A 24628-nucleotide genomic window follows, 5' to 3' on the forward strand; every position below is an offset into this window, starting at 1 on the left:
ATTTTCCATGGTTGTGGGGAATCAGAAATTCCAATTCATTCTATAGATTCAGTTGGGTTGTGCAGGCCAGTTAACTTATTCCAATCCAAACTAAGCAACCTAATTATGTACCTTGATCTATGGATGAGGCATTATTATGCCAAATAGGAATAGTGCAGAAAAATTTCAAGCACATTATTATATAGTTAAAATGTAATTTATTGGAACCAAAGACTCCTGCTGAAATCACGATAAAACAGCCCGAGACCATGCTTAACCAATTTTTACAGATGGCTTTACAAAAAAGCTTTTTAGGTTTATATAATCCAGTGCATGGAAACAACTGCTAAAAAAATATTTGTATTTCATTTTACGAAGACATAAATGAGTCCTCGGACTTAGAGGAAACCATGACGGTCTACCTCTGACTCTCATGGACTATTTCCCAATCCCACTTAGACTGGCATTCAATCCTTCTCTCACCTTGTTTGTTGTTGAATTCCCACATTGTGAGGTGATGATCCCTACTGCTATGGAATGTCCAAGTAATAGATACATGCTTAGGAGAAGTTTTCTCTGATCCTGCAATGATTCACTGTTACTAATACAGCCAAAATTTTTATTTATTTTGTAAATGTTACATATTCAAAGGATAGGAGAAGTTTTTATTACCTTTAAAAATTTGTATGACACCAGACTTGAGTTTTTTGTAAACCCAAAGCACAATGTTTTTTTATCAATTGCCAATGAGTATCAGATTCTATATTGTAATAGTTAAATAACGAACATGATTTTGCTATGTTTAAAAAAATAAAGAAAACAAGCTTACAATTTGTAGTTCAAAGTGGTAGATTGTATTATTGTAATAAATAAACTTTATACAATGTTTGTAAAGTAAAAAAAACCATGTCAGAAAGCTGGGGGTTTCAGAAAAGCTTGTTCACCAAATAGTTCCTTGAAGAATGCAACGTGTTCTTCACAGTGTTCTCCTGTATGGTGAAAAGTAGAGAGGCTATTAGATAGATACAAAGGGTACAGCTATAAGGAAAGGGGGGCAATAATAGCACTCTGCATGTTGGAGGAACAGATCCCATAAGAAAATAATGAAAAGATTTGAGTTTAAAGTGGCAGTTCATCTTTAGTATGGTGTAGAGAGTATAATTCTAACCAAAACCTCACAGTCAATTTGTTTTTTGGTTGTTGGGTCAGTGATTTGAACAGCCTAACAATATTTCAGTTGCTTGCTAGAAAAAAAGGCAGAAGGAAAGCAATTCAAAACAAGAAATAATGACCAATTTAATAGTGGTTTAGATGGTGGATAAGAATGAGTCCATCTATGTATTGTGATACCCCTAAGCACTGACATGCTGCATACCTGAGCAGCCACTGCAGTGGAAGAACCTGGAATTGATGTCTGGTTTAGGGCTGCTTGTATTTGGAAGCAGCATATGCTATAATTCTAATAAACCAAGCATTTACTTGAAATGGGAAACCATGGTGTTTCTATGATATAACTCAAAGTCTGAATTTATCTCAATATTTTCTGCTACAAACTACGATCAAATCCGCTCGGGTTTTTTACACTTATTTATTATTACATTTTCCCGAAAATTCGCTTTGCGATTTTTTTCCGATTTTTCACCCGAGTTTCACGGTTTTTTTTGGATTTTTCATCCCGATTTTTCCTATTTTTGCCTGAAAACTCAGAAAACTTTGGGGTATTGCACGAAACCCAGCGCACATAAAAAAAAATCATTGGGACTTCTCCAATTGACTTGTATGCAACCTAGGCAGGTCTGAAATGCTGGGTTTTCTGATTAGGACTTTTCCAAATTCTGAGGTTTAATAAATTCTGAAAAATGTGTGATTTTTTAAAAGTCTGATTGTATTAAAACTTTTTTGCATTCAGAGTTTAGTAAATAACCTCCATAGTGTACGAGATCAATACTGGATTGTCAGCAGTGGATTATAAACAAAAACATATAAGCACCACTGTAAGCACATCCATAAGCATAGCCAAGAGTAGCTGCACAACTACAGCTACAGTAGTGCACAACTACAGCTACAGTTTACTAGAGTTGCAGCACTAACTAGAATTGAAACACGTTAAAGGAATTGTTCAGTTTAAAAATAAAAACTGGGTAAATAGATAGTATGTACAAAATAAAAAATGTTTCTAATTTAGTTAGCCAAAAATTAAATGTATAAAGGCTGGAGTGACTGGATGTCAGAAAACTACTTTCTGCTTTTCAGGTCTATTGGTTTCCACTGACTGGTTTCCCTGGTGACCAAGCAGTAGCCAATCAGTGACTTAAGGGGAGGCCACATGGGCCATAACTTTTGAATTTAAAGCTGAATTGCAAACTCACTGAACAGTTATATTCCATGTGGTTCCCCTTCATGTATCTGACTAACTCAGAGTTAGAGAGATGAAAAATAGTGTTCTGGCTATTATATTAGACATCCAGTCACTCCAGCCTTTATACATTACATTTTTGCCTAACTAACTATATTAGATTTTTTTTTTATTTTGAACAGCCTATTATCCAGTTTTTATTTTTACACTAAACTGTTCCTTTAAAAAGTCTATTTTAAATTGTAAGACCCTACACAGGTCTAATCTAAAAGGGACTTTTCAATGTGTGGCCAAAAGCTCACCAATAATTATTTAGGTCTAGATGCACATGCCCCAAACCTACAGCTCGAGGAGTAAATTCATACAAGGTAAGAACTAACCGATACCTTGAACAGGTGTAATATAATAATTGTAAACTTTGTTATTGGTAAATGTAAGACACATCATCACCTAATGTGTGCTCTGGGCACTTAATCACAGGCTGAACCAATAAAACACAACTTCCTCCTTATTTAGTAAAGTAGACAGGCTACCATCTCTGTTCAGGCACACTTGTTCACTTATTCCACCTTATAGCCGACATATGTTCTCCTATGCATTCTATTAATATTGTAGAAGTCTGGCCCACATACGGTTTGCCACATTTCATACAGGTTAATAAATAAATCACATTCCTGAAATTAATATACTGTCTGATGAGATAGCTCATGCTAGTCACTGTGGACGCAAGTTCATGAGCACAGGTTAGGCACCATGTTGAGCCATACTTGGACATTACCTTATATGCCAACACAAATAAGCATTAGGTATCTCCTTGGAATGTTACCTAAAGTTCTACTTTTTTGTTATAAACCCATAGTCACTCGAAGAGAGTCAATCTGATTTTAAACATGGGTATGGTATTTTTTGAAAAGACCGTATCTAGCGGTTTCAATTGCTTGTCACTTGGGTTAGATCATATACATATATATATATATATATATATATCGTCTAGCGAGCAAGTCACGAGAGTTCACAAAATAATTAAAACTAGAACAAATTCCCCTAGAATGTAAAAAATTGTCCTACTAGTATGTTCCTATTCCCAATTATTGTTTCCTATAAAGAGATGAGAAAACTTTATCCCCTAATCCATTTGAGAAAGGTCCCAATAATGAATAGTATTATTCTGAATAATACATTTTTCAGCACAGGTACAGGGGGAAGGTATCCCACTTGGTGGTCTTGTTGAGGAGTTAGGGAGTGGTATGGTTTCAAACAGGTTTTCCTTCTCCTTTAATTTATATCCACTCTGTGCAATACTAGACTGCAGTTGTTAGCTACAATGAATTATACAAAACTTACCACAAAACTAAGCTAGAGTGCACTACCCAGCCCCCCTGGTTCACTTTTGGATTCCAGAAGCAGAATCAGTTTTTCCGTTTGGTACATTATTAGCCTCTCAAGAAAATACAACATAGAAATATGGGGTGTTGGATTAAAGGTATACATTCCCTTCATACTTGCCTGGTGTAAAATTAGGGTTTCCTCTCAAACGCTGATTTCTTTGTTCAAAGAAACGGAAGACAGTGTAAAAAAGCATGTTGTCAGCAGTCTGTATTGCAGCATCAAGAAATTTTCGAGCTGACGCATTATCTTGACCTCCTATGCTCCTCACAAACCTCATGGCCGCCAATACTTGTTGTTTGGAAAGCAATACCTCAACAATCTCATCATTGGCTGTAGAAAGTCTCTGGAGAGACGTAAGAATTCAGGATTATTACAGTCATTGCAATGATTTAAAAAATGTATGTTTCACGCAGGAAAAGTTGCAGCACTCATTATTCAGGGATACTATACTCATTTATTAGCCTATTTATTATTGTTACATAGTCACCCATGTTAAAAAGTATAATGCAGATATTACCATGATTTTCTAAATTAATGTAAAGCAATGCATACCTTGCACTATATAAATACATGATGATCATTGGAAAGTTGTCCCTTTACAAAATTTACTTTCCATATCAGTGGTGCAAATCGGCTAGCCGTTAAAGTTTCAGCTCCCCTTTAAACTTGAACTTTTAACATAATATTTTGATTCCCATATTTAGTTCAACATTCAGAATTTCATGATTATATGCGTTAGGTCATTTATGGGCAACAATACAGGTATTCAGTTTTTAAATTGTGTTACACACCTATCAGCCTCTTTTGTACAATAGATTATGGGTTTTTTTTTTACCTTCAACATATCCAGTGACAGCTGATGTGCTGGTGGATACACACTCTCTAAGGACAGCAATAGGCAGGCCTGAAAGCAGAGTATTACACATTTTTAAAAGCCAACCTGGAAGTTACCATATAAACCAGACTTCTGATTAAATGCCAATGTGAACAAAAAAGTTTCTGTAAATTGTGAATGCAACATCCTTATAATTATATTAAGTATACGGGGTAAATTTATGAAATAAAATTAAAGGGTTCTAAACCCATGATTTAATTTGTATTACAGCAATAGTGTGCCAATTCCCAGAGCCAACAGCCCTATGCCCGTAAAATTACTGCACCCCCTTCTCAGTTTACACAGGACTGTGGAAAGCAACACTGTCCTAATAACCCAATAACACAGGGCTGTTAAACTGCTATTCATATATTAACATTAAAGTATTAAATGCAAATTCTCCAGATACCAAGTAAGTCTATTAACTATGCAGTAAAATAATGGATGAGGCCACAGAAACAATTGTACATGTAGGCTCCAGCCCAGAGAACCATTATTGCAACATTTGTGTAGTTTGTAAACATAGCATAAGTGCTATCCATTTATATATCTTTGATGGGACTTAAACAGGAAAGTTATACATTACATTAATAGTACATTAGCTGCTTGCTATGGTTAGTCCACTGCTTGCTATGGACTATGAGCAGTGCCAACTGTTGTGAATTGCAGCGAACAATATAATAATATAATCTGTAATTTTCATAAAGCTGCCATTTAAGTGTATATTGTTATTGTAATCAGTGTAGAGCAGTGTAGAGCAATGTAGAGCTATTACAATGTATATATAGTTATCAGTCATTAAGGGCTTTGCTTCAGGATAAGAATGTTACTATATACTGTAGTTGTGTGCTGCAATGGCATTAGACATGAAAATAAAGAGATGCAAATGATGTAAAATCTCATCTCATAAAAATAGACCCTTTAAAAAACCTTTAATGACCCAATTTATCATTTTAATTAGAATTTAAATTGATTTCAGTTTTCAGGAATCACAAACTGTCGTTATGTTTAAGAGAGTTGAAGAGGTGTGTTATTAGTTGCTTAGGCTACTTGGAAATACTGTAGGTAGGTATTATAATCAAGTAGGATGGGAGAGGGAGGTAGGATTTACTCAGGGCCAAGTATGTTACATACTGGGTGAAACAATTCTCATTGCAAGCAAATGTACAGCCTGTTAAGCAATACCACAAGTCACATACTGTATAACAGTGAAGTTGATGTCAACTAGCTCTGCAGAACTTGACCTACAGCTCTTAGAAGTTTAAAAGGGATATTAATGGTCAGTTTGCCCTGAGGGTTATATATAATATAAAATAAATATTTGAAGCACACTGAATTGGTTATATGTGTTAGAAGTGTAAACTCCACTGCCTCATATAAGCCGTGGTTTATTATGAACTTTTAAAAAATATTTGGTACCCCTTTTTGATAAAGGCATATATCTGTCCCATACCTAGAAGGAAATAACTGATGTTTAAAACAATTCTTGTCATCAATTGAGTAGTAGAGTCAATGTGCACACAAAAAGTTGAGCTAAAGAAAAGAGGTTCCTCAGACAGACAAAAATCCTGGTACAGGTTTTAAATATGTGCATGCTTAAAAGTCAAAAACATACCAGAGGCTTGGAGTCACTGAGAACGTGATATTGCAGGAACTGATGTAGCATGTAGAACAGATTGTGCTGTACAAGTGTTTTGATCACCAGTTCATAGAGGTAATGCTAAAATGCAAAATACACAACATAAACATAAGCTCTGTTTCACATGAAACCCAGGTGGATAACCTGTTTGCCTTCCCTACAGCAATAATGTAGAAATGCATACACAAGTATAGTAAGTAAAGGAAGAAACAGGTATAGCAAGTAAAGGAAGATACTATTACAAATGTGTGTGTATATATGTATATGTATATATATATATATATATATATATATATATATATATATATATATAGACAAATACAAGATTCCTCTGCACTCAACCCATTATCAATATATTTAAGACAGCGACATTTTGTGCATACTGCTACTGAAAAATGCCTTACCCTTTAAACAAAACAGGGATTGTTTGTCCATATATTGCAATATATTTAAGCTGGCCAACTACGTCAAAGTCATCCCATATCTGGCCAGTCCTATACTCAATTTTCATCTGATTCATTAAGAATTCTATAGTTGGCCAGCTTAAATATATTGCAATATATGGACAAACAATCCCTGTTTTGTTTAAAGGGTAAGGCATTTTTCAGTAGCAGTATGCACAAAATGTCGCTGTCTTAAATATATTGATAATGGGTTGAGTGCAGAGGAATCTTGTATTTGTCTATATGTTTTTTGTGGTCACACCCTCATTGCACCCCCGCCTAATGATTTTAAAAACTAGTGGTGAGCACAACTTTCCCTTGTTTGTTATAGTTCTACAGAAGCAGTGACCAGCTCCATGTTGTAGCTCCCACCCCCTCCAACTATAGTCAGGTGATCCCTCTGGTGTCTAATAAAAGGGCAGCCAAGTTTGGGAGTTTTACTTTGAAAGCAGCTAGCAAGTTGCAGGTAAAACGTATTCGTCCCTTTTATAAAATGTATAATTAAACCATAGAATTCTTAATGAATCAGATGAAAATTGAGTATAGGACTGGCCAGATATGGGATGACTTTGACGTAGTTGGCCAGCTTAAATATATTGCAATATATGGACAAACAATCCCTGTTTTGTTTAAAGGGTAAGGCATTTTTCAGTAGCAGTATGCACAAAATGTCGCTGTCTTAAATATATTGATAATGGGTTGAGTGCAGAGGAATCTTGTATTTGTCTATATGTTTTTTGTGGTCACACCCTCATTGCACCCCCGCCTAATGATTTTAAAAACTAGTGGTGAGCACAACTTTCCCTTGTTTGTTATATATATATATATATATATATATATATATATATATATATATATATATATATATATATATATATATATATATATATATATATATATATATATATATATATATATATATATATATACATATACACACATAGATAGATAGATAGATATAGAAGGAAGAATTCGTTGCAGAGAATGTGTTGATTCTACATGTTATATTACCATAATCTGTTGCCTTTAAAGGGATACTGTCATGGGGAAAAAAATTTTTTTCAAAATGAATCAGTTAATAGTGCTGCTCCAGCAGAATTCTGCACTGAAATCCATTTCTCAAAAGAGCAAACAGATTTTTTTATATTCCATTTTGAAATCTGACATGGGGCTAGACATATTGTCAATTTCCCAGCTGCCCCAAGTCATGTGACTTGTGCTCTGATAAACTTCAATCACTCTTTACTGCTATACTGCAAGTTAGAGTGATATCACCCCCCTCCCTTTTTCCCCCCAGCAGCCAAACAAAAGAACAATGGGAAGGTAACCAGATAGCAGCTCCCTAACACAAGATAACAGCTGCCTGGTAGATCTAAGAACAACACTCAATAGTAAAAACCCATGTCCCACTGAGACACATTCAGTTACATTGAGAAGGAAAAACAGCAGCCTGCCAGAAAGCATTTCTCTCCTGAAACGCCACATGACTTGGGGCAGCTGGGAAATTGACAAAATGTCTAGCCCCATGTCAGATTTTAAAATTAAATATAAAAAAACTTAACTGATTCATTTTGAAAATTTTATTTTTTCCCATGACAGTATCCCTTTAAGTTAACTTTTAGTATGTTATAGTAAAGTGGCCTGTCACAGTTCTCTCGTTTCATTATCCTACTATGTAACTATCTGAATCTGCGTGATTTTTAGTATATTATGAATTAACATATCTCAAGAAGAAAAATACAAAAAAAAAAAAACCAATAAGAAATTAAGATGTGTTTGACCTGCACAGGTATTTGAAACTGGTTGAGAGAGCGTATATAATCCATCAAAACTGCAATTATGAACTTGTGAGGTGCCTGCTAGATAAAAAATAAAAAATTAGAAGCATATTAATTTACCAAACTTTTCACACAATTTATCAAACTTTGTAATACCAGTTACAAAATAAAATAAAAAAAATATGCTGTAAACAAAAGCCTCTGGTTAAAAGCCTATAATATGCAATTCTAGTTAAATATTGTGGAGTTTTCAGCCACTCGACAACAACTATAATGTGCAAATAAATTAGCCTAGAAATCATTCTAAAAACAAGGTCTCTACTCCATCAGCATGCTTTAGAGGTCCAAGGAATGTATATTTAATAATAATTATTTTTTGGTGAAATCTATGCATTTCATGAGTAATAATAAAAATAATAATAATGCATTGTTATGTCAATTACATAATGTATGTAATGGATAGAAACAGACAGATCACTCACCTTCAAGTCAGTAAAGACAGAGAGAACATGGGTGTACATATCAGACTGGTCTATGACAGCCTGGCCTCGCACAGGCCTTTTCAGAAGAGCATTGCTTCTGCCCTGATTGGTCTCAACCGCCTGCAGAAAACATTATATATTGTGCATTGCAACATTATAAATATTGTACAATAGCATAATACAATTCATACTTGTTACACATGTATACTTACCAAAGTGTAGCTGTGCTCAGCATCCAGGTATTTTTTATATTCACTGTTGAGTTTGTCAAAAACTGTAGCAATAACTGGAAGCAATGCCCTGTCTGACTGAGTTAAAACTGTGTGAAAAAACAAAAAACAGATTATCCTATAAAATTGGCATTTCTTCACTAAAAATACCCATTACAGATGCAAAATGCAGTTTGTGGTTTACAGGTTAGAAACTACTGGATCTTACTTTGCAAACACACAGACAAGATTACGGATTTGCAGTCCTTGCGCTGAAGGAGGAAATCCATTAGTCTTCCTTTGTCTTGAAGCAAATGGACTATTGGCTGAAGTTTTATACGTAGATACCATAGATAACCTGCAGGTATAATAAAAGGAGATTCTTAAATGTAAATATGAGTAAATAAAACCTATTTCTGGGTGAATCATAGAAAAGTAGAAATAGGTAAAAGTAAGAGAAACGCTGGTAGTAGAAATTTTAGTAATGCTAAAAATGTGGAAATATTACAGAATACGTGTATAACAGTCAAGGAATAGTTACAGAAGGTATTAGTTCATCTGTCTAATCAGGCACATTGCAGAGAGCTGACACTGGAAAATGACAATTATAGAAGTCTCCCACATAACCTGTTCAGTTTCATTTGATTGTAAACATGACCCCAAGCATTATGTTGTTTTAAACTCATAACACCAAAGAGCAAGGGCACACAAAGCACTCGTCATTACTATTTAATCAGCATTGCCAGGAAATCTGCATGATTGTTTTGTTGTTTAACTATTAATAATGCAAACAAAATGTAGTGTTGAGATGTATAATTGTTTTACAGCCTTTATTGTTCTAATTAAAAAGTGGCTGGCCTGCTGGCTGATCTAAGTGCTAAGGACACAAGTGTGAGCAAAAGCTTGGGGAAAACTTTCCAGCATCTGAGATATTAGTGGCACAGTCACAGAGACCCTTGAGCATTAACAGTGGGCAAGATTGACTGCTTAGTATAACAATCTATTTGCAGCACGAAAATAGCAACTCGGGGGACACCCCATGTGTGAGTTGCTGGTCTTTGCTATTGAACATACCTATACAGTATATGCTATACTTGCTTTTGCTAAATGTGTAATATAAGGGAGACAGAAATTGTGCTCTACTTTGCCTTGGTGGAAAAGTTCTGTTCTTTTCCCCATGCCTAGGTCTTTATATCATAAGACAAATTCTCTCTTTTTCACTTGTCTATTATAATTAAGACTAAGGAATTTTAAGGAAAACATTTTTAAATAATTTTAAGAATTGATATGAATTACACCATATGAAGTTTTTAGTGATGTGATCATAATTGTATTAATTATTGCGTATGGTTTTATGGAATTAGGTAAGTTGCCCAGACAGTTTTTAATTAGAACAATAAAGGCTGTAAAACAGTAATACATCTTAACACATATATTATGTTTGTTGTATTATTTTGTGGTGGTCCCCATTTATTGTTGTAGCGATTGGTTAATTATAATATGACAAATTGTTAAAAAAAAATCATTATTTACAATTAGAAGTGTACAACTTTTAGATACCAAAATGATAAGCAATGTTTTAAATCAATTACTTCTCTTGTATGGATCCCATTGACATGAATGTGGAGTACCTGACAACTAATGATGCTTTTTAGCCTAACAAGAAGAAGATACCTTACTGGCGTTGTCAAGCATTTGCCATTCAAGTCAATGGGATGTGGCAAGGGCAATTTGGGGTGTTTTTCAGCTGTCTCTAAACATTCATGTGTGTTTTTAAGCCTGTCCAATACAAAAAAAAATATTTAAGCAGTTACAAGGGAACACCAGACTTTAAACAAATATACTGAAAATGAACCCTGGATTTGTTTACCTTCGCTTGCACTAATTATTATATCTGGCTGAAAGACAATCCAAGATGAGGAATCTGATAGTTAAAGAAAATGTGCCATTTGTCAAAATGATGTAATATAAGAGGAACAAAAGAACAAAATAAGGGATGGAGTAAACATCAAGCCTGCATATCAACTCACTCACTGTTCTTAGCTTTTGCTCATTAAAGTAGCGGTACCTATCATCAAACATACTATGTTGTTAACATTTATGTTCATTGTACCAAGACACAAGAGGAATTCAAGGAATTCAAGTGTGCTGCCAATGTGCATGCATTGTGTCGGATACACTGCATGGTAGATGTATCGAAGTGTGAAAAACTCACCCACATTATATTCATTCCTATGTGATTTTTAGAAGCATATTTATCATATTGGGAGCTCTATCTTTCATCCATTTATAAATATGCTTCTAAAAATCCTATAGGAATGATTAAAAAATGGGGTTTTCTGTAGTGAGCTTTAATTTCACACTTCAATACATCCACCCCATGTGTCTTTAATGTGCTCTATTTGGTATGTGGAGTATTTGTGTCCGTATTGGAAAATACTTATGCATATTTCAATTATATAGTTAATATATAAAATATCATATTATTATAATATATAATAATAATTGGTTCATTGCAAGGCACTCCTGACAGGATTATGATATTGTTTGTTCTGTATAGCAGGGCCAGAACTAGGAAAGGCAGGGAAGGCCCAGAGCACAACTAGTGGAAAGTGTGAAAAGCTATACATGGGAGAAAGAGGCTTTACTTTTATATGTGTTTTCCAGTTTTACCGGACTTTTAATTTCCATGCAGATTGTTTTCCCAGTGTGGGGCATAATAGGCTACATGAATTTTTCAATTCATTCTCTATTTGCTTTCAGCTAACATATTGGTAAAAAGGATACAGAGTTTGCAAGGCATGGGAGCCTGTGGTGCCACTGCTGAAGGACCTGCAAAATAAGGAATACAATTAGATAAATAATAATAATATTATATTATTTCCTAGATGGCTTGTAGGAGAATTAACCTAAAAAACAAATTTGTTTAGAAATGCAACATCCTTTGTTTCGGGCTTCTGTACCAGCCAAAGGCTATCAAAGCCATTTAATAATGATGCTCTGAACCTTTGGATATGCCTCAGTTGCTCCCCATCTTCTTTTCTCCTTGTTCACAGCACAAGCTCTGGGCTGCTGTCAGTTGCATGAGCTCATGGGGTGACTTACAACATACACGCAAAATATAAAATAACCAATACAAGGCAGAGTAATCAATTCAGATTCAGATTGCATGGAAGCATGGGAACCAGTGCATTTTGTATCAAAATTAAAAATCAGCCCTGTAGAATCGCTTCTATGAACTCACTTCTATTTATATTTTAATAATAAAAAGAAAGTCTTTCTTCATATATCTTGGTAATGGTAGGATAGATAATTAAACACATAATTAAGTTAAATAAAAGGGATTGCTTAGCGCAAAAGTGGTGTGAATAATGTTCTTGTAATGTTTAAATTAAGGATGCACCGAATCCACTATTTGGAATTCGGCCGAATCCCCGAATAATTGGTGAAAGATTCGGCTGAATACCGAATCGAAACCTAATTTACATATGCAAATTAGGGGCAGGAAAGGAAAAAATATGAAAAAAATCTTCTTTTGTGACGAAAAGTCATGTGATTTCCCTACCCGCCCCTAATTTACATATGCAAATTAGGATTCAGGTTCGGTTCGGCCAGGTACAAGGATTCAGCCGAATCCTGGCCGAATCCCAAACCGAATCCTGGATTCGGTGCATCCCTAGTTTAAAGGCTGGGAGAAAACAATAAAAATATCAAAAAGCACATTATTTCCAGGTATTATGGCACAACAAGAAGTGTTCTACCATTCTCCCAAACCTTATAACAAGCATTCACAAAGTTTTAGTTTATATCCGTCTCTGGTACAAAGCCTCCTCTATTCAAGGCCCCAGTTTAGCTTGCAGCTATATGGATATAGATACAATTGAAAGTAAACGTTTAGGCACCCCTTCCTTGGCAAATTACATGTTTAGTTAATTTTGTAAGTGAAAAGTAGCAAACAACTGTTGCAGGTATCAGTGTGTTAAAAAGCAACATAACTGCAAACACAATTCATTTTACATGCTTTAAACATAGCAACAGAGAAAATATCAATTGCAGCATGTAAAAAGTTTGGGCTTCCTTCTACACTGGTCCCTGGCCCTAATTAACTCATTAGGTCTTGATAGCTTTTAGGAGTGGTCATCTGTTGTCAGTTGCAGAATCTAACAAACCGGACACCCCAAAGTTTGGGCTGCCATTACCAAACATATTATCATTAAACAGTCACTCTGCTACATTACCACATTCACTGCAGCCTCACAGTTTGGGAACCACTACCTTATTACCCTACTTTTGTGAGAAGTTACCACTGTACACAGCTTAACCTTGGTTGGTAAAATAGAAAAATGGTCCATCCCAGCAAGCAAAAGCAAGGGAAATCCCCACTAGACTCCAAACAAGCTCATAATGTGTTGCCACTCTAATGTGGCTTTGTCACTTTCCAGTGAAATGATGCTGTATTCACCAGTCCCTTTAAAGGAGAAGGAATGTCTTTTTCCACTTGGAGGTACCAAATGTTAAGCACCCCAAGTGATTGTATTTACTTACCTGAAACCCCTGCACTGGCCAGGAGTTCTTCCAACGAGCACCACGGAGCGATCCTCTTCCAGCCTCTTCTTTCTTCTAATTTCCCGTGGCAGACGCATGCTCAGTAGAACAAAATAGCCGACTTTTTAGTTCAGCTCTACTGCGCATGTGCAGCTATGAGAAGTAAGAAGAAGCCGGAAGAGGATCACTATGTGGTGCTCACTGGGAGAAACCCGGGCTAGTGCAGTTTTCTGCTGATAGAAGCACCGGCCCAGGGTTTCAGGTTAGAATATTCAATCACTTGGGGGTGTATTTTCACCTCCTCGATATCAGAATATTTAATTGTGAACTAGACAATCTGTACCTGCCACAGACATTTGGTAGGGTTGTATAGAACGAGCAGGAAGCACAGGCTGGTGCAAAGTTACAGTGCCATCACTTTCTCCTTTTAACCGGATGTCAAAGATGACTGATGTCTAAGGAAAAAAAATCAATATTATAAATAACAAGGACACTATCAAAAATAAAACTAGGCTGTACATTCTACTGCATACTGTACATTCCTTACTGTAGGAGTATATAATAAAACCAGTATGTCTGAAGGCCCATTTATCAAAGTTCAAATTTAAGTGGATTTAGAGGTTTTTGAAACCACGATTAAACTCACTTTCTCTAAAATCACGAATGTCATGACATTTAATAAAAGATCAGAATATAAAAGTACAAATGTGGAAAAAATATGCTGAACAATTACAAATACTTCGAAAACCTCTAAAAATTTAAGACAATAGGAAGACAATTTCTAGCAAAAAAAAAAAAAAAAAAAGAGTTGATAATAAATAGGCCCCTTAGAGTTTTTATAGCAACTTTATTTTATTATTCATAAATCTATTGTCTCACAGTGGAACAGGCAGATGTTTTGTAGGCTGTCAAGCATTAATAGCTTCTAATGACAAACTGGTTAGTGTGCCTGGAGTGCAACATTTAGACAATTCTGGTTGACCTTCATCAGCATCTGTCGTGTTGTTAGGAAACCAGCTCGGTTAAAAGCTAAAGCTGGCCATAGATGTAAAGATTTTTAAAAGATTCGATCGTCATCGTGAGACCAGATTGCACTGGGACCGATAAAGATTTTTTAACCTGGCCGATCAATTTTCTGACAGATGTCGGCCGAAAAATTGTAAGATGTACGATCGCTCAAATCCCACTAACCGCACAATAATTTCGAAGGATTGGTCGGACTTCGCTGAAATCGGTCATTCGGCAAGAAAAATCTTTGCGTCTATGGGGACCTTAAGCATTAAAATAAACACATACTTTTGCTTTGCAAAGATCTATATTGCACAAATTCTCACAAATTTTCTGCATCCATTTCATGCACTGAATGTGTCTTACAAATTATTGCAATTGATATTAATTATATCCTACAATTAGTAAAAAACTGCATTAAATGGAGTTTGAATTCAGCGAGGCAAATGTAATGGAGGTCATATCAATCATCCAACTAGTATGCAAGATGTAGCATTATGCAGGACTTTCTGATAAATACATTGTATTCACCTCTGTATCCTGATGATGAACAACTACAAGATTATCTACTACGTTCAGAGCAAACTTTCCTGTCCGGTTAAGTTTCAGGATGTGCATCTTCTTACAAGTGCCTTCCCTGTCAAGAGAGCAAACAGTAAACCAATATATAAATATAGATGATATGTGGATTGGTTTCAGGGTTGTTGCAATATGATTAAAACAAACAAGTTTATGGTTCATTTTTTGGAGACTTTCAAGATGTCTGATAGACTTAACTTTAAATTACCGTATAGCATTTCCTTGTCTTACTTCTCCCAACCATCAGGTATGTTCTAATTTGTCTGCAAACAACCAAATTCTAAGGGGCAGATTTAGGAAAGTGTGAGTTTAGATCTTAATAAATAAAAACTTACCCACATTCGATTCATTCCTGTGGGTTTTTTAGAACCGTATTTATCAAATGTGAGTTCTAACTTTCACCCATAGATAAATACAATTGTAAAAATCCCATATGAATGAATAGAATGTGGGTGAGTTTTTATTTATTAAGATCTAAACACACATTTTGATAAATTTGACCCTAAGTATGCAATTGGGGAAACTGCCAAGTTTTGTTATAATATTACACTTAAGATTACAGCACAAAAAACATCACAGCAAAAAAGGTTAGAGCCTAAATTTAAATACTGAATCCCTATAAGATCAATATGAAAGTGTTATTTGCTATCTACAAAAGGAGAGATTGTAGAGAGGAGATTCTTAAAAAGTTCAGGTGTAACAATTTATAAATTCACCAATTTAGTGTTGCAGACAGTTTGTAGCACATAACTCCTGGAATCATGGGTAGCACATTTTTGTTGTGGGTGCCATCAGAATGTGACTTGCTACATCTAATATGACTGTTCTGGTTGCAAATATCAGTGTTGTATGGCCATTGCCACAAAAGCAACAAATAGGCTGCATGGCACAAAAGGCAATTACCAGTTGACTAGCCCTTTTTAATATCTCAGTTCGGTCAGAGTAAGTTGTCTAAATCTTACATGTTACAAGCTATTTGTAGATCTTTCAAAGAAACAGTCGAAGAGAAATATTACACTTACCGGGGTAAATTGTAAAGTACAACCTCTGCTCCTGCACTACTGGATGATTTGAAATGCCGTAAATACAAAACATAAAGCTGACCATATCTAAGAGAAATATTAGAAATGAAACTATTTTAGAGAAAATACTGCTTTACATAAACCAGTGTTCCCCAAACTGTTGTATTCTTAAAACTGCCAGATTTTGACTATAGCAGAATAGGTTAACATATGCTTAACCTTGCTATGAGCTAAATGTTTAACCATAAAGGTGTGCCTAAGCAAGTCAGGAGATCTCTGAGCTAAATGGACGGGATTATTTGAAAGATCTGGGACACATTAAAACACACAATGCATTAAAGAAGAAGTTCAGAAAATATTGTATAAGTGCCCCTGATTACCTGAGGCAATACATATTAAAGGGGTCCTCTGCTTAAAGAGATACTGACACCAGAAATGAAACCACATCTAGATCAATCATATTAGCTTTGTTTTTTACTGATAATTTTACCATAAAGTATTTGCTCAATGATTTCACATTACCTATCTGACTCCGCATGTTTGTCTATGAGGGAGCTGCCATATTTGTGCAGCAGAAGTCCATTAGCATAAGAAACTTTAACTGACAGGCTGAGATGGGACAGTCAGGTTTGCAAAACAGTCAGGTTTAGGAACTTCAACTAACAATTACTTACAAAAACAGACCTCAAAAACGATCAACATGACCTATAGGTAGCTTTTAATGTACATTCATATTTTAATAGTAATTTTTTAATGTCAGTATCACTTTAAGGAGAGGATGAAGAGAGACAGGCGCTGAGAGGGAAATTATTGCAAACATTCTCAGAATATTACTGTGCACATCATACTTAAAAGTATATGTAAATAAATGTGAACTCTGCTTCATCGTATACACATTTACTGAAGGGATCAAAGACAATTATAATATTCTATTTGGAACAGGATTGTGTCCTGATATACATATTTGTATGCCTCTCTTTGGGTGGTTCTATCTGAAATAGTCAAGCATTTTCTTCTCTCTTTCTCAATACCTAATGACACCATACCATTACAAATACCACAATGAACAGTAAAGGGGGATTGGGATATCTCGAAATCCCAAGCATTTTAATAGTGAAAAATATATGTATATGTTCTTACATAAAGGAGTAGCTTATACATTAGCCATACTTTTTATCAGTTATTTGTCTTTTTTGCAACTCAACATTTTAATATGTAATCTAACATTACATATAGAACTTACATTGTTGCCATTGCTATATCTCGTTCAGAAATTTTTGTTGACTTGGCCAATAATGGCGGCAGCTCAATTTCAAATTTCGTCATCTTTGACACTGTCCCTGCCTGGAAAAAAAACAACAATATATGTGGCAAATATATATATATAGATATATATATATATATATACTTTCCGATATAGGTCACACAACATGAGGTTTTGTGCCAGTGCACAAAATAAGAGTACAGAGCAAAAATGTATGGCTCTATGCTAAAAAAAAAAGTGAGGTGTCTACTAAATTCCTTTTACTGTTGCATTAGTTCACCCTGACCAGAAATGACTTTCATTTTAAGAACTTGTTACCTTCAGGTCTCAGGGACAGCTCTGGGAAGTGCCTTGATACCATCATATGCCAACCTTAATATGCTTGAAACTACATACATTTGACTGAGCAAGTCTACTTTGAATTACTTCTGCTATATAAACAACTTTTCCTTTTTTGGACAGATAATCCTGATACCTTACTGGCTTTCCATCATTGACACAATAGGCTGGACACTCCCATAAAATGTATACTTAGATTAGACATGAGACTAACATTGATTTTTTGAATTTGAACATTTTCAAAATGGATACTAGACTGGATTGTTTTGTTACACCTCCAGTTTTCGAACTGCATCAAACATAATTGGCTCACGATTAATAAGGATAAATCACTAACTCTGCACTTGGTCCCCAAACCAATGATGGACTATAGTAGAGATAAGAGCATAACTTACCATACTTACTTATGAACCTGATTTTAGCAGACCTAGTACAACCAAAACTAATTGGCTGTACTAAAACAAGCTTGGTTGTTACAGATGCCTGGACTGTCAGCTGCAGGTGCCTGCCAGATTTTCAACATCTGCATGCAGGTAGACGGTTCAATATTAATTATAGACTGTATGAGGACGAGTTAGCATTTTTTTTTTGCCTTCCTATTACAGATTCCAGAGGAATTTTTTTTACCTACCTTCTGATCCCTTATTCTACAATTACTTGTATATCTTAATTTGCTTGAACCTTATTCATGTACTTTGTTTTTTTACTTACACAATACACTTTGCAGAACAAGTAGCTACATGAGCAATCATTTTGTTAAATTATAGTTAAATGAAAATTACAACTCACTCGGAAATAGAAAGGTTGCAGCACATTGCACAAATTTGCAGTAGATATTAAGATCACGGTGCTCTCTGGGCAATACATATACCAGTTCACATTGATGCTTTGGCTCTTTAAGAGCTTTACTGTCCGTTTCTCGGGCAATACCTGTAGACAGATATAATATTTTAATATCAGTGTCTAAATGTCAGGAAACATTATAAAATACAATGCATACTTACATATGGTATTTACCACTTACTGTATTAAAAAAATAAATGTCTACATAGAATTGATTCCGTTCAACTGCTAATTTGAACAGCTAACTTATTTATCAAAGTTATACATTATCACAATTTTATGTTTTTTTCTTTCCTGTTTTTTGTCTTACTCCTCATCTATCTTTCAGGAAATGTGTTCCCCTGTTGTATTGTTACAAAATGAAAATAATAATTTTTTTACTATTTCACATCAAAGCTCATGCAGAGCATTTCCCTCTTTTTTTTTGTTCTTGAGTATTTCTCATTTGTAGCTAGAATTGCAGTAAACAAAACTACTGTTTAACTTTTACCCTTGCAATTATTAAATGTGATCTAACCCCCCCCCAAAACATTATTGTAAAATTGCTGAGTTCCTTTTAGCTCTTTTGCAATTTACATTTATTTTTTATACTATTGTTTTATCATAACAGCTATGAACATTCTCTAATTGCTAATATCAGGAAAATTAAGGAATACAGAAATTGAATGTAAAATGCTAAAGAGCTAAAAAAACAGCAATTTTATTTTTGGGTGGTTAAGTCGCCCCTTAGTTATCTTGAATGAAAGATTATAATGTTATTGATTATAAAAGAGAAACATATGAACATGCTATCAGTAGGTGGCCAGACCATTCCATGACTTGTGGAAAAGATAAAGGAAGATATACACTAGCATAAGTAAATCATAACATAAGCAATCAAAATCAGCAGGCATCACATTACCTGGTAGAACTCAATCCCTTGGTCAGTGATAAATACAATTTCTGTAGAGCTAGTCCAACAGAACCCCAAAATCCTTGAATTTTTAGTCTAGGAGACAATTGTGAAGCAAATGATGTTAGTAAAGAAACTATACTTTCAAAACTATAATTCAAATTAACACTGCTAAACGAATAAGGCAACGCCAAATGCTCCAGCAGTCAGATATATCGATCTGATATTTGTACATTGTCACTTTAGAGCAGTTTTGCATACAGTGCTCTCCCTAGGCTATTTTGGCCAGGCATATTGCCCGGCTGTTTTGCCCTGCCCCTCTGCTCCTCTCTGCCCCCGAACCTCCCTGAAGCAGGTAGACACTCTTCACTGTATTTGCTGAAGCGTGCAGTACAGTTGGCATATGTACAAACAAATATTTTTTCCCGCCTGGCCCAATTTTTTCCCCACCTGGTGTTTTTCTGGGGAGAGACATCTCAAAACATTGTTATCTGTGAACATGGCCTGACTCAAACTTACTCACTTATTAGTATCTGCATGAGCCCAGAAAGATGGTAGTGAAAATTGCTCTAAGGAGGAGGAGGAGGAGGAGGAAAGGTACTTGCCTGGATTACTAACAACCAGGCTATAGGTCATTGTTTGAATTACTTGCAGTCTCGCCAGACTAAAGGTTTATTAAATTCAAATAAATTAATTACTTACCTTACATTCCTGAGAATATTCTAACTGTGAATAGTCTTGGATTAAGTTGATAAAATCCTGGAAATGTAAATTGAATGTGGATTAACTAAAAGTAAGTATCATTCACTCGTAATTCTGGTACTATCTGTAATGCCCAAGATCTGTAGTGAACGCCAAAATTTCTATACATAATTGGGGATACTGTATATACAATCAAGAAATCCACATTAGACAGCATGGAAGTTCTCTAAAGCAAGTTGGCAGCTGATTGCCTCCTTAATGGGGCTAACTATCTAGTCAGGGATGTCAATTGGATTGTCTGAAAAATCTTTGATGCAGTTCAGTTTTGACAAGCCTGCATAGGTTTCCCTATATGATTATCAGTGGCCTGGGTGTTCAAACAATCTGCCTGATTTGGCCCACCACCTTAATTCCCCGTTAAGACTCATTCCCTGGTATGATTAAGATGGAAAGTGCACTTCAGTAAAGATAACCTAGCTGTTTGTATGGATGTAAAATAAGATGAGTTAGAATCCAGCTTGAAGGATGACAGGTTGGTATGAAGACAAAGAAAATCATAAAAAATTAGAAGCACAGCACCATAGCAATCATTGCGCATATACCTAACTGGCCAATTCAAATTTGAACAGAAACAATTCTTTGAGCAGCTTGCACCCCCACAAACATTCACCATAATGCAATCATTTTGATGGCCATTGCTAGCACATTCCTTTGTAAAAAAAAAAAAGACTGGCACTCTCCATACACTGGTTGCTATTATTTTCTCTCATATTTTAAACTGAAATTGTATTCATTTTCCCCTCTGTGGAACAACTCTAGGCCCAAAAGTAAACCATGCAGCTGCAACAAAATATATGACTATATTCTGACCCTGTTATGGAACAGTCACAGGTGGCATATGTTCTGCTTTTCCCAGTCTGTGTTTTGTAGGCAGGAGGAGAGAAGCAGCTATATTCCTATACGCTCCTGTGTTTAGCTACACTGATAAGCACAGCTAGCCATGGACAGCCTGAGAAGGCATGCTTTCACATTTTTTCGTGCTAATCTCCACTCCAATATTTTATGTGGACAAAATAATTAAGATTAATGATCACTAACCACAGTTCTACTGGTCCTCTGCACAGCCAGAATTTTGTTTTCAATGGAAAACTTAATACATTTAACTTCTCCTTTATCTTCCATTCTTAAAGGAAAAGAGAAACAATCATAAGCCTTTACAATATAACATATCATAATCTATACAATTTTGACAGTCTAGCAAGTCTAGCAATAAGATATAGCTACAGAGTAAAGCGGCTTTGTCATTTACCACTAAATGAAATAAATAAGAAAAACTGGAGATGGCATAATTTTGGTGTGAAGTCATTATTTATGTACAAAAGTGAACCACTCCAGTTAATTACATGGAACTCATCTGTTTAAAACATATAGAACAATAATTTTGTACAGTACAAGATTTACTTCTACTCCTGACTACATTTAGAGGGGTCGTTCACCTTTGAGATAACTTTTAGTATGATGTAGAGAGTGATATTCTAAGGCAATTTACAATTGGTTTTCATTTTTTATTATTTAAGGTTTTTGAGTTATTTAACGTTTTATTCAGCAGCTCTTCAATTTGCATTTTAATTAATCTGGAAGCTAGGGTTCAAATTACCCTAGCAACCATGCATTTATTTGTATAAGAGACCAGAATATGAATAGGAGAGGCCTGATTAGAAAGATGACTAATAAAAAGTAACAATAACAATACATTTGTAGCCTTACAGAGCAGTTGCTTTTTAGAAGGGGTCAGCGACGCCCATTTGAAAGTTGCAAAGAGTCAGATTAAAAAGGCAAATAATTATAAAACTATAAAAAATAAATAATGAAAACCAATTGAAAAGTTGCTTAGAATTGGCCATCCTACAACATAATAAAAGTTACCTTAAAGGTGAACCACACCTTTAAGATTTCACCCTTGTAAAACTGGTCTAGTTTCACTAGTTTTGTATTTCTAAGTGTAAAATAAATGTAAAACTTCAGTGCAAAACAAGGATCTTAACCACTGATTACTAAATTCAATCACATATTGTACAGTGACTTTGTTTCTCACACTGTAAATGCAGTTACATAACATACATCAAACTCATCAAACATATGCTGTTTTAGCTGAAATCAGAAAGTAAATTAAAATCTGCCAGCTACAAAAACTAATTGCAAAATGCAAGCATTTTATATTGGTCAGTATAGAGACCATATTTATCTATGAATGTTATAACATACTTAGTGGTGATTGTGTCTAAAACTGATATCCATATTCTTTTATTTAATTTAATGTACAGATATGTATAAAGGAGGCCTCCAAATGGTGACTCCCGCCACACCAAGAATGTAATTTTTATATAGAATATTAAACAGCAATAAAAAGTACAATACCTAAAGCAGATCGGACTTTTGTCTTCGGGTCCCTTAACAAAAACACCAGTGGCACCCCCCGAACGAACTGCAAATACCTAACAGAAATTGAATGCAAAGATAATTAAGTAAATGATCATTTCTATAAGGTTAGTTTTAGGTCTAGTTTCCACATTATACAAACTGACAAAGCTAAAGTGAAAATACAAAGATACATTTTTCTGAAATGCCGTTCACTTAAAACTAAACATAAAGTTTTAATATGACTCACATGACATACCGAATGCACAGTTGTGCTAAAGTGAAGGCGCTGATATCAGCTGCTTATTGGTGTGTGTATGGGACCAGACCAACAACTTAAAATCTTGTCAGGTGAAGACCGCATTGGCCTGCTAATCCTCTCCTGAGGAGCCTGCACAGGCCCCTATGATGATCTGATTGTTGGCCTGGGAGCCAACAGATCAAATCTGACCAAATGAGTGGGTTTGAATGTGGCTGGCTGTGGATAGGAATCACACTTAAGGTGGCCATAGACTCAAAGATCCGCTCGTTTGGCGACATTGCGAAATGAGCGGATCTTTCCCCGATATGCCACTAACTGCATGGCTATATCGGGGGTAATTTGAACGTTCGGCCGTATGGCCAAACAATCGAATTACGATGCGCCAAGGGGCTCCGACGGGTCGGTCGGGTAAAAATCCAACCTTCCCGATCGATATCGTGGCCAGATATCGATCGGAAAGACCCGTCGGAAGCCCCGATACACGGCCAGATAAGCTGTCAAATCGGTCCAAACGACCGATATCGGCAGCTTTATCTGCCCGTGTATGGCCACCTTTAATGATATTTTTTAAATCTTGCACAACATACAGCAACTTAGCATATGCTGTAAAAAAACAGGTATTAAAGGGGCAATTTCAACTATTTACACTTTTATTTAACAAGAGCAAAACCAATAGGACTTGTGCAGAATGTTTATTCTATTTTTAAAACTTGTATTGTGAATCAAGGGGCCATTGTTTTGGTTTTTACCCCTACCAGCTCCCCCTTTCAGTTTATTTCAGAAGATTAAAACATTGCAGTCCTGACGCATTTCGTATCAAAGATACATAGTCATGATACCTATGACTAAGTATCTTTGATACGAAATGCATCAGGATTGCAATGTTTTTAAATAAACTTGAATGATTTTACCCGACGAGTGGACTACGGAGTGCTTGCCATTATTTATGGTTTCAAATGCACATCACCTACAGCTACGGGTTCGGGGAGTCACAGGCCACTCGTCTACCTTGGTGAGTGCCGCTTTTCCTAAAACCTCTATGTATTGAATAAAAAGTGTTGTGAGGCTGGGGTATGTACACCCAGGTCATCGGGTGAAAAGGGTGAGCACGTTAACAGCTTTGAGGAGGTTATTGGTTGTTTATATTTTTTTCCAGAAAAGGCGGCAACCCTACAGGTAAGTAAATATAATCACTTGATGGTGCCTAACTTTTGGCACCCCCATGTATAAAATGACTTTCCTTCTCCTTTAGAAAAAATAAATAATGAAGACCAATTGAAAAGTTGCTTAACACTGACCCCCTTTAAGCTTCACTATACGGGAGGTTTGTCAGTGGAATGGGGATTTGATTAATAATGCCTGATCTGATTACTACTGCCTGACCTATACAAATCCCTGCGGCGACCAATCAAAGTTGCCCAGGAAGAAAACAGGGGGGACAACGTATATGGCATCATCATTATACAATACCTGCTTGTTAGCCTCATCGAAAAATACGCTGTTGACGCTGGTGGCTTTCTCAAATACGACCGGCCTGTCGTTGAGTTCCAGGTAATAGTCCTGTTCCATGGCTGTGTTTGTCTAACGAGACAGATATGAAAAAAC

The 24628-nt window shown here is 35.5% G+C and overlaps 1 protein-coding gene across 2 annotated transcripts; it reads right to left on the reverse strand.

The window, feature by feature from the left end:
* Positions 1-581: 581 nt before the first annotated feature.
* On the reverse strand, positions 582-24628 carry rmc1.L (regulator of MON1-CCZ1 L homeolog). 2 transcript variants are annotated; one of them, NM_001114775.1, is given in 20 exon segments: positions 582-968; positions 3842-4067; positions 4560-4628; positions 6214-6318; positions 8462-8536; positions 8941-9060; positions 9153-9259; positions 9379-9507; positions 11020-11073; positions 11937-11981; positions 14038-14149; positions 15234-15339; positions 16304-16390; positions 17547-17647; positions 18696-18836; positions 19651-19737; positions 20344-20400; positions 21442-21526; positions 22762-22838; positions 24494-24609. In NM_001114775.1, coding segments are annotated over 20 exon segments (1962 nt in total). In that variant the 5' UTR covers positions 24593-24609; the 3' UTR covers positions 582-888.

The sequence above is a fragment of the Xenopus laevis genome, chromosome 2L (assembly GCF_017654675.1).
Source record: "Xenopus laevis strain J_2021 chromosome 2L, Xenopus_laevis_v10.1, whole genome shotgun sequence".
In the NCBI taxonomy this organism is placed as follows: domain Eukaryota; kingdom Metazoa; phylum Chordata; class Amphibia; order Anura; family Pipidae; genus Xenopus; species Xenopus laevis.

Excerpts from the sequence above, each read along its gene's own strand:
- rmc1.L (XM_018244679.2), bottom strand. The coding sequence starts at position 24,592 with ATGGAACAGGACTATTACCTGGAACTCAACGACAGGCCGGTCGTATTT. Across the intron at positions 15,340-16,303 it reads GTACTTTACAATTTACCCCG|GGAAGGCACTTGTAAGAAGA; the intron begins GTAAGTGTAATA and ends CTCTCTTGACAG. Across the intron at positions 9,508-11,019 it reads AATAATTAGTGCAAGCGAAG|GTTATCTATGGTATCTACGT; the intron begins GTAAACAAATCC and ends TTATACCTGCAG.